Source organism: Manis javanica, chromosome 3, assembly GCF_040802235.1.
Source record: "Manis javanica isolate MJ-LG chromosome 3, MJ_LKY, whole genome shotgun sequence".
Lineage (NCBI taxonomy): Eukaryota > Metazoa > Chordata > Mammalia > Pholidota > Manidae > Manis > Manis javanica.
Window position 1 is genome coordinate 33217205 of NC_133158.1, and position 10386 is coordinate 33227590.

The window sequence follows — 10386 nt, forward strand, 5'->3', positions numbered from 1 at the left end:
CCCCTGGGGCTGCTGGCCTTGGTCCCAGAGTCATCCTCTAACTGCTGTGCGCACAGCGGAGGGAACAGAGCTGGCTTGGGGCCCCAGCAAACACCTCTGGACCAGGTCCCGTGTGTGGGAACATGGTGGTGGCACATGGGTGGCTCTCTCGAGTTGCCCACACATTCCAGTTCAGAGACCACCCCAAGTCAGGAAGGGACAGCTTCACAATAATAACGATATGGTGGTGTCAGCAAACAACAGGCACCCACTGTTTACCTTGTGCCTATACAACCTCATTTAACCCTCACAATACCCTAACAAGGTGATGCAACTTTATATCAAAGGACACAGAGGCACAGAGAGGTGAGCCAGAATGGCCAGATGTGAACCTCAAACCTAGGCAGGCTGGTGCCAGTCTTAACCATAGCCTCCTCACCCTCTGTTCTGTTGAGCGCTGTGAACAGTGACTGGGAGTCTGCCCACTTGGCAATGGAAAGGCCCATGGTTGCAAGCTGGGAAACTGAGGTCCATCAAGGAGACGGCCACTTCCGGAGGGCTTAATCACCTCATTCCCAGACAGTGGACAAGCCCTGAGAGGGGCCAGGAGGGAAGCAGTGACCACTGATCCCCACTGAGCTCCTCTCCTGGGCCAGGTGTCCACTTCAAGGCCCCTGCCTGCTGCCGCCCCACTATTTACCGATCAGAACAGAAAGCTGCATGATCACCACCCCACCGGGGCCTCGCTGGGCTCGTAGCAGGGCTGCGCGCTCCCTCCCTCCTTCAGCTTGTGATTGATCATGTTTCAGGGTGAAGGGTGGTGCGGTGGGTGGGGCTCCAGCAGGCCTCGGTGGCATCGAGTATCAGCGGGAGAGTGGGTGGCACAGGGCCTGCCAGGCGGCCTGTGGGGTTCAGCTCTGGCTCACGCTTGGGCCTTAGAAAGAAGAGAATGGCCACACTCTGGGGGTAGCCAGGATCCAAATCCACGTGGCTGGTGCCAGGAGACTCTCTGGGCCTGTCCCCACTCAGGGATGGCTGGTTTCCATGGCAATCCCACACTGTTGTCAGAGCTCAAGAGGCCCTTGGGAGTCACCTGGTCCTGCCACCGTGGGGGATCCGGGAGACAGTCTCTTGTTTCTGCCAACACCTGGCAAGACTAATTCGGGGCCAGCATCCACGGAGTCCCTTCCAGAACCAGACCGACTGTACCTTGCTCTTCCCCAGAAGCCTTGCTGGCTCCCTGAAGCGCACTTGGCCTGAACCCTAGACCCCACACTCTCAGTTCATCTCTGCCAGCTACCCGCTACCCAACCATGTTCTGCCACATCTCTGGGCCTTTGCCCCTGCTGGGTCCTCTCGTCTGGAATGCCTTCCCCAGCCCTGTCTGTCAAAGTCTTGTTCCAGTGTCCTCCTACTCCAGGAAGCCTTTCCGCCCTCCCTCAGACAAGGCTGGTCAGTGTGCAGCTCTGGCTACAGCCTGTCTTTGTCATGATCTCCTCCCTGATCCTCTGGGTTCCTAGAGGGTAGGGGCAGGGTCTGATTCATCCCTTCTGGGGGACTGCCACGCAGCTAAGCTGGGCCCCTGCCCACACAGCCAGAGCGTCCTCCACCGGGAGTGTGGATGGGCCAGCGATGCAGCCCAGGAGGTGCTGGTCCTGGTGAACAGGAACCCACACCTGGGGGGCCTGACACCAGCCTGCAACCGTGCTTGGCCCTGGGGCTGAGCGGATCTGCAGGCCTTGCCGGGAAGTCCTCACTACTCCTAGGAGCAGCCCCAGCAGGGGCAGAACGTCTCTGGGTCTCAGTTTCTCCACCTTTAAAATGGACCCATTCTTCCCTTCCTGCTGTGACCTCAAGGGCCCTTTGGCTCACACCCTGTGCTTTTGGGGAAACCTGGGAGTATAGGTGATGAGCACGGCTCTGCAGCCAGACGGGGCTACCTTTCATCGCTATGTGACCTGAGGCAAGGTACTTAACCTCTCTGGGCCTCTGTTTCCCCTTTCTGTGTATTGGGGCTAACACTCATCTCATTCTGTTTCTTGGGGCATTAAAAGATATACTATATATGTAAAGCTCCTAAGAAATAATAGCAAAAATAGTGCTGCTGATGGAAGCAGTGCTGGCGGCAGAGTGAGGGCCTCCTTGCTACCCCACATCCTAGCCCAGATCAGGAGCCTGAGACCCCTCACCCCTGGGGACTCAGACACTCACGCTCTCTTCCATACACACCATGTCTGTTCTCCCTCCAGCAGCCAGAGCACGGAGCCCAGCCTGCTTTCTTATCTTCTGAGAAACAGGGCCTGGGGAGGCACATCGGGCTTATGGACAGGGTGTTTCTGCAGGGCCTCCACTGAACACCAGGCCTCCGTTCCTTCCCTAGCTGAGCCCACTTCACAGATGGGGAAATGGAGGCCCAGAAAAGCCAAGTGACTTGCCTGAAGCCACACCAGGGTCCAAGCCAGGATTTGAATCCAGGGAGTTGGCACCAGGGCCCACACTCATCCACCTCTCTGGGCCTACCTGGGTGTGGCAGGCCTCACCTGTGGGCACAGCCATGGCCTGACAGATCCTCCATCCACCCTCCCAGCAAATGCCACATAGCCAGTGCTGCCATGGAGGAGAGGAAGTGGTCTGCCCAGCCCAGGCCCTGCCCAGTCCTGGGACCCAGCACAGACCAGGGCTGGGGCCCAAGTTGAAAGGCATTTGTCAAGTCACCATTCAAACTGACTGTGTCCCTCATTTGCACACTCCAAGGGCCAGGGGGCTCACTCATTCCAAAGTCTAGATGATCACATTTTCAGAGATGAATGCAACTAGGTGCTTCCCTGCCTCCCCACTTCCTCAGGAGGCCCCCAGTTTATGGCCTGGCCTCTGCAGATGCCCAGCCAGCCTCACCCCACTCTGGAACTGGGTCACTGCAGAGTGACAGCTCTGGCTTCCATCGGGGCCTGCTTGGAGGTGCTCTCACAGAACGGGGTTTTGGACAAAGAGCCCCACCCAGATCTCCGTGAGAGGGTAGGTGACCTCAGAAGCCCCAGCTGAGAGCTCCCAGCTACCACCAGCCATCACTGCGCATGGACTCTGGAGTCAGAATATCAGTCTGCAGATCCCCACTCCTGCTAACCAGTCGTGTGACCCTGGGCCTCAGTTTCTCCGTCTGCAAACACAGCACTTCCTACCTCTCCAGGGCCTGAGATCAAACACATCGGTGCTTGGGAAGGGCCAGCACAGCGCCCCTGCTCAGAGCCAGAGTTCAGTGACGGTTATTATTCAGCCCAGAGCACTGGGAGGGCGCTTCCCCTCCAGCCCTCTCGGACCTATCTGAGCACCTCTAGTGGGGAACCCAGCCAATGCCGTTACCTCAGCCTCTACCTTCCTGCCTGAGCTCTCCCCAGCGTGCTCACCTTCAGCCCTCAGACTCGGCCACCCTATGCACCTTTGATGGTTTGATCCCATCCCCTCTGGAGGCCTGACCCTCCCTCCTCTGAGCTTCCCTGTCCCTCGGGCTGTTCCACACACTGAGAATACTTTTCTCAGATGTATTTTTCCCCTCCTGATACTAACACCTCCGAGGGGCATTTCCTGGTCTCTGCATGTGAGATGTTAATCTGCCAACATCCCGTTTTACAGTGACAAAGCATGAGGCCCAGAGAGGGTAAATGACTCTCCCTGGACCACACAGCTTACAGGCAGGAGAACAGGACTCCACGTCAGCTTTACCCTCACGGACCTGGGAGTTGAGACCAGTGAAGTGCTCAGGGCAGTAAGGGATGGTAACAGTCTCCTGGTTCAAGCCCTGTCTGTCTCTCTGGGCAGAAGGTCATCCTGGCTGACCCCCTCTCCTAAGTTCTGCCACGTGCCTCCACCTGAACCTGCACCACAGGGAGCTCACTCCCAGCCCCCAGCCCAGCTCCACATGTAAAGCCCACCTTGGAAGATCTGTCTCCCTCCACCTCCACCTGGCATTTCAGCCCCGAAATTGGTTCAGAAAACGCCTTCTTGATGATGAGCACCCACCCACCACATGCCAGTTTAAAACTGCTTGAGGCTTTTTTTTTCCACCTTTACTATAAAAAGACACCTTGAAAATGTATCACTGACATTTGGCTGTCGCTTTTCTTTTGGATTTAAAAATACAAACAGTGTGGTCATTCAAAGGCTAAGGGGAAAGTTTCAGGGAAGGGGCTTAGACTCAGCAAGCCCTCAGCCTGCTAGGTGACCCTGTGCCTCAGTTTCCCCCCCTCGATACCTAACAAGGCAATTGCCACCTCGCCTTCACCTCAAACATGAAGTGAGGAAAGGGATCCAAGCCACATGCAATGGAGGCTGGGCCCCCACTCGCTCTCTCAGAACAGTCCAATGGCCCGAATATGCCAGAAGCTATCAGGTGGGGCCTTCTGAAGGCTGCGGGGACAAGCCTCCCTCACACCTCAGCAGCTTCTCCCTTCTCTGGCCAGATTTCTGAATGGGAGGCAGCAGCAGAGGCTAAGCTCCCATTGTCTTAGAGATGGAGTGCAGAGCATGGAGCCTGCCAGGTGGGAAGCTGGCGTGTCCGAGGCCACCAGGCCGAGGCTTGGAGCTGTGGGGTTGAGGCTGGGTTCCTAGAGGCCTGGCTGAGCCCCCTCACTTGGACAGCAGCTGGCCCTGGAGAAGAGATGGAAGGGCAAGGTCCTGCCCCCACATCCAGCCCCACCAAGACCACCTGGTGCTGAAGAAGTCAGGCCAGATGGGGCTGGAAGGGAAGGGGACCCAGAGTTCCCTGCCCCAAACCAAACTCTTCTCCTGCCCCAGTGGCACCAACTCCCACCCTGACGCCAGACTGAGCAGCTTCCTTCTCCTCCATCCTGTCCGTGCCCTCCTCTGGGGCTACATCTTGGCGTCCAGACCTGTCCTGACCCCACTGCTTCCCTCCATGCCCTCCGGTCAGGCCCAGCACATCCCCTGAGCACCAAGCCTGCCGCCTCCACTGCTGCACCCAGAGCCCACCACAGGGCCTGACACACAGTAGGTGCTCAAGACATATCTGCAGATGAATGAGCAAACCTCTTGCCTGGAAGATGGCACCAGAATCCCAACTCCTCTCCCTGCATTTCATCTTTCCTTCTCACCAACCACCCGGGAAAATAATTACATTAAAAATAATCACACACACACACAAAAAAAGATAACTGGAAAGCTATCAGATTATCTTTAAAATATGAAATGTATTATATATATAATTTAATATTATAAAATATAAAAATATCTTTCAGATTAAAGTATTTTGGTTATATAAAGTATATTTTCCATATACTTACAAAAAAAATAATAATCACAGTAATTGCAAACACACATGCCAGGTGCTTTACTAAGAGCCTGACATGTATTATCTCATTTAATCCCCACAACAGTCCTGTGAGGTGGGTACTTTTATAATTATTCCCATTCTACAGAGGAAGAAACTGAGGTGCTCATTCAGATCATATCCCTCCTCTGGTGAAAACCTTCAATGGCTCCCTGTGTCCCTAGGATACAGTCCTGCTTCCACAATATAGCCACCTGCACCCTGCAGCTGCCAGCCCTGCCCAGCCTGCTCTTCATGTCCCTGCCCCCAACTCCCCACTGACTGCCTTTCAGTTGTTCTACCTCACCCTGCCGCTTCCTACCTCCAGGCCTTTGCACAGACTGTTCCCTCTGCCTGCACCTTTTCCTCTCCTCCACTCTGATATCGCTTCCCTCAGAAGCCTTGATGCCCCTCTCCGGCCTCTCCTCCTGCCCAGGCCTTCCCATTACAGCACCGTCCGGTGGACTGCGAGTGCTACCTACGCATCCTCTGCTTGCCTGCATGGTCCATGAGAGCAGAAACTAAATGAGTCACCACTGGTCCCCAGTGCACAGCACAGGGCTGGGCACACAGTGGGGGCTTAGGAAATGTTTACTGTGGCATCCATCTGTGGCTAGACATGGGAGACAGTGGGGTCTTCCCTGCTGCAAAATGAGCCAAAATAAGTGACTGTGTGCTACCCAGGACCAAGCCCAGACCTAAGCTGATAATGCTGCCTGGGGTAATAACAAGGCCAGCAGACCCCTACCAGGTGCCAACCAGGTGCCAGGTAACAAAGTGCTCTACATCAACTAATTAATTTAGCCCTTAAAACAATCCTTAGAAATTTGTTTTTCTTGCCCCCACTTTACAGATGAGGAAACTGAGGCTCAGGTTAACTCACTTGCCAAGGTTACACAGCTGGGAAGTGATAGAGTAGGATTTGAACCTGGGATGCAAAGCCCAAGTTCTCAGCCTGTAAGGGGGCAGCTGGCACCAGCCTGGAGCAAAAGTAACAGTCACCCTCCCCACCCCCACCCCATGCACAGCTGCTCCAGAGGCCCAGGCCCCTGTGGCCTTGGACACATCAGGGAGATACTGCCCAGCGGCATTGGCCTGTGCCTACAGCCAGGCACGGGGAAGGGGAGAGGAGTGTTGAAGACACAAAGAGAGTGGCCATGGACAGCCGGGAATCTGCCCTGCCTTGGGGTGCGGGGGAGGTCTTTGGCCACTCTGTCCTAAGGGAAGGGAAGCTCCAGCCCTCTTCGGCAGAGTGAGTCACTGAAGCAGGCCAGGCTGGGGACGAGGGACCGTGGGAACCAGGACGTTCCTGTCAGAGGGGGAGGGGGAGACCGCAGCAGCCTGAAGAATCCGCGGTTCAACTCACAACTCACAGATGGACACAGGGCCTGGAAAGGCCCAAGGAAGGCCCCGGGGCCGGCTCAGCCTCGGCCTTGCCCTGACAGGGGCTTGTCTTTCTTCCGTAGAGCAGGGCTTGACTCTCTACTCACCCTTTCCAGCTCCAAGGCCCCGGGAGACAAAGCTGGTCCCCTCTGGGGGACGTGGCTTTCGGGGAGGGAATGGTGAATGGCCAGCCCTGACCTGCGGGCGGCAGAGCCACTCCCTGGCACAGTCTGCCCCTCTCACTCACTGTAAACTTTATTTTCGGGGCAACTGGTCAGCCAGGAGATTGGCAGCCGCAGGATCCTGACTGCAGGACAAGTAATCTGCATCTCAAAGCCCCAGCATTGGGCATACCCACAGGGGAATAATTAACCTCCTGGGACTCTTGCTACAGCCTGAAGACCATGGACAAGGGACAGGGCGGGGCCATGGGGGGCCTGACCCAGGGAGGGCTCCATAATCACCAAAAAGCTGAGTTGGCATCTAGCTGAGGGACAAACTGAGGCTCCCAAGGTGGTGGCAAAGACTGGGACCAAAATGGACTCCCCAGATTCAGATGGGGATGGTGAGAGTGGGAAAGGCACAGGGCCTTGCCTTCCAGGGCCCCTGAAGAAGTGACCCCTCGCTGGTGGGCTTCCTTCAGGGGAACTGCCCATTTCTGCACCCCTGTGTCATGCCACCCTCCCCAGGTCAACACACACTGATTCCCCCAAGCTGGCTTCCTCACCACTGCCCACCCAAGCTCCAGAACCCTGTGCTCCCTTCCTGCCCAGCTGGCATGTCCCCAGCCTGCTTCCCCCATTCTCTCCTGAGCCCCTCGGCCCCCTCCTGCTCCCTGTACACCCTGGTGCTGCACAGTCTCTATCAGCTGCCTACACTTTCCTGGCCCAGCACCTCTCCACCCAGCCTCCTGGGAATCCACCCATGCACACACTGAGTCCATGTCTGTAAGGCAGCAAAAGCTTGGAAGTGTTACAAACACAGATGCCAAGGCTGGACAGCTTAGAATCAAATCCTGCCTCTTCTAGTTGCCTGCTGTGTGACCTTAAGCAAGTTACTTAACCTCTCTGTGCCTGCTTCTTCCTCTGTAAAATGGGGAGAATAGAGCCTACCTGGGAGGGTTGGGAGCACCAGGAGAGCTATGCCATGTGACGTACTTAGTAGGCATTCCACAGGTGGTACTGTCTAACCCAGAGGCCCCATGCCTGTTACATGCTAAGTGCTCAATAAATATGTGTTGAATGAGAGAACAAAAGTAGGCTTCAGGAACATACGTGTTTGTCATCCAGCGACCTCCCCAGATTAGCTATTGATTCCCAAACATCTGTGTCCTCTGCCACATACATCTCACTGTGCACCAGGCCCACCCTATGGCACTCCCTGCCTGCCCTTCACTCCTGCATGACCTAGCTTCCATTACATGGAAGTCTCAGTATACACCCCTCGCCACCCACCATCTGCAAGGCCCTGGTGCGCACCTGCCACACCCATGCACACAACTGCCAACTACCAATGGCAGCCCAGATAGGCTCACACAGCCCGCCCAGAACACACCTTTCTTGAGGCATGCACTCATCTGCTGTGCTCTGAGCAGACGCCTATGAACCTCACGTGCACATCGGGGCTATATGTGCATGTTGGCGCTCTTCAGAGCACACCAGGGAAACCATCTGTAACCTGCACCCCTTCCTCACACCTAGGTACGCACACCTGTATCCCAGCACTCACTTGAGTGCAAGCATGTGCCCACCTAGGTCATATTTGTGCCGGTAATCCCACCTGGGCTGACACCATTATCTTCACAAGCACACGTGGGTCCCCGCACATGCACCCGTGGCCCTCAGTACACACCTGGGTCTCCACGAGCGCACATCTGGGTCCCGGCACGCTCACACCTATGACCCGTTCAGCGCGCAACGTGCCTAGTTACCCGCACGCTCTCCTTCCGGACCACTGGGCCGCTAGCTCGCGTGCCGGCCACCTGGGCGTACCTGGATGTTGCGCTTGCGCTCGCAGGCCGGCCCGGTGCCCTGCACCACGCTGTCGAGCACTGCCACCACGTCCGGAGCGGGCTCCACGAAGCAGGCGGTGCGCGCCGCGCGGATGGCAGCTTGCACGTCGGCGAAGCGGAAGGCGCAGAGCGCGGCCGGGGCCGCGCGGCCCGTTGGGGGCCCCTGCGGCCGCTCGAAGACCGCGAAGAGCAGCTCGCGCGCAGGGAAGACGGATACCAGGCGGCTGTAAAGGTCCCCGCGGCCCGCGCCGCCCGCACACTGCAAACCCAGCTGGATGTAGGACTCGGTCAGCTTCTTGGCGTCGCCGCCCGCACCGCGGGGCAGGCAGATGCGCGCCAGCAGGCTCCGCGCCTGGCTCTCCTTGTCGCCCGCGCGCGCCTCGCTGTTAAGAGCCAGGTACGCGTAGGACTGGGCGCCTGGCGGCGGGTCGGCTGGGTGCAGAAAGGCGCGCACGAAGCCCAGCTTGTGCTGCTCCTTGGCGCCCTGCTTGATCTTGAGAATGTTGTCGTCGGAGGGGTTGAGGTCGAAGGTGAAGAGTTTGGCCAGATCACCGCGCGCATCCAGGGAGCGGATGGCGATCTCGGGCGTGTTCTCAAAACGATGATCCTCCAGGCTGCGGTTGCGCGGGAAGAAGGCGCTGCCATAGCCGGTGTACGTGGCGCCCACGAGCAGGCGGCTGCCCCCCGCGCCGGCGGCCGGCGGCAACACCAGCCCCACGGTGGACGCGTTCGGGTGGTTGGCCGCCACGTTCAGCATGCTGGGGAACACGGTGACGGGCTCGGCGGGCGGCGCGGCGGGCGGGAAGTGCACGGCCACCGCGGAGATGTTGCCCCGGCGCCGCAGCTGGCAGAAGCCCTGGTAGATGGACCCGCACACGACCACCAGGCCCTGGCCGGGGTCCAGTTGCAGGATCTTGTTGTAGTTGTCGGTGAGGCGCCGCGGGTGCTCGCACGAGGCCTGCGGCAGCTGCGGGGCGTGACACAGCGGGCTGTCGGCCACTGGGCCAACGGCCGCCTCGGCCTCCAGGCTCAGGTTTGCGCCCGACAGCTGGTAGAGGCGGTTGACGGCCGCCAAGTACACCGTCCCCGCCGCGCCGTCCAGGGCGAAGTTGTTGGTGGGCGTGGGCGACGGGAACCGGCGCTGGATCTCCAGGGCGCCGGCCCGCGCCGCCCCCAGGAGCATTAGCAGCAGCAGCGGCGGGCACGGCGGCGGGGCCCGGAATGGCGGGCGCGGCGGCGGGGGGCTGGCCGCGGCGGCCCGGGCGCTAAGGGGTGCGCCGCCCGCGGCGCGACGAGCCATCCGGGCGTGCGCGGTCTGCGCGGCGCGGAGAGTGCATGGGGCGCGGCGCGGCCGGGAGCCGGGAGCCCGGAGGCGGCGGGAGGCGGGGGGCGGGCCCCGGCCGCGAGGAGCTTCCTGCCCGCGCCAGCGGCCCCCGGCCCCGGCGTCCCGGCCCGGCTCAGCCGCGCCGCGCAGCCCGGAGGCGGGCCGGGGGCGGCTCCGCCGCGGACACGCCCTCGCTCCCGCCCCCGCCGCGCCCGGCCGCGCCCCGCCTCCCGGGCCCACCTCCCCGAGCGCCCGGCGCCCACCTTCACGGACGCCCGGCCCCGCCCCGCCCCCCGGGCCGCGCTCGGCTGTCGGGGGTCCGGCCGCCCCGCGCCCTCCAGGGCTCTCCCGCATCGCGCCCCCAGC

General features: G+C 59.4%; 1 protein-coding gene across 2 annotated transcripts in view; it reads right to left on the bottom strand.

Moving 5' to 3' along the window:
• The window catches only part of PLXND1 (plexin D1), a 48960-nt gene extending 38831 nt beyond the window's left edge, over window positions 1-10129 (bottom strand). Inside the window, exon 1 of one of the 2 annotated variants that reach the window (XM_073231067.1) lies at window positions 8677-10129. In XM_073231067.1, coding sequence (XP_073087168.1) covers window positions 8677-9996 — 1320 coding nt within the window. In that variant the 5' untranslated portion in view covers window positions 9997-10129. The remainder of the gene's footprint in view (window positions 1-8676) is intronic. The other variant, XM_017643680.3, reaches the window with a different exon arrangement.
• Between the last annotated feature and the right edge of the window lie 257 nt (window positions 10130-10386).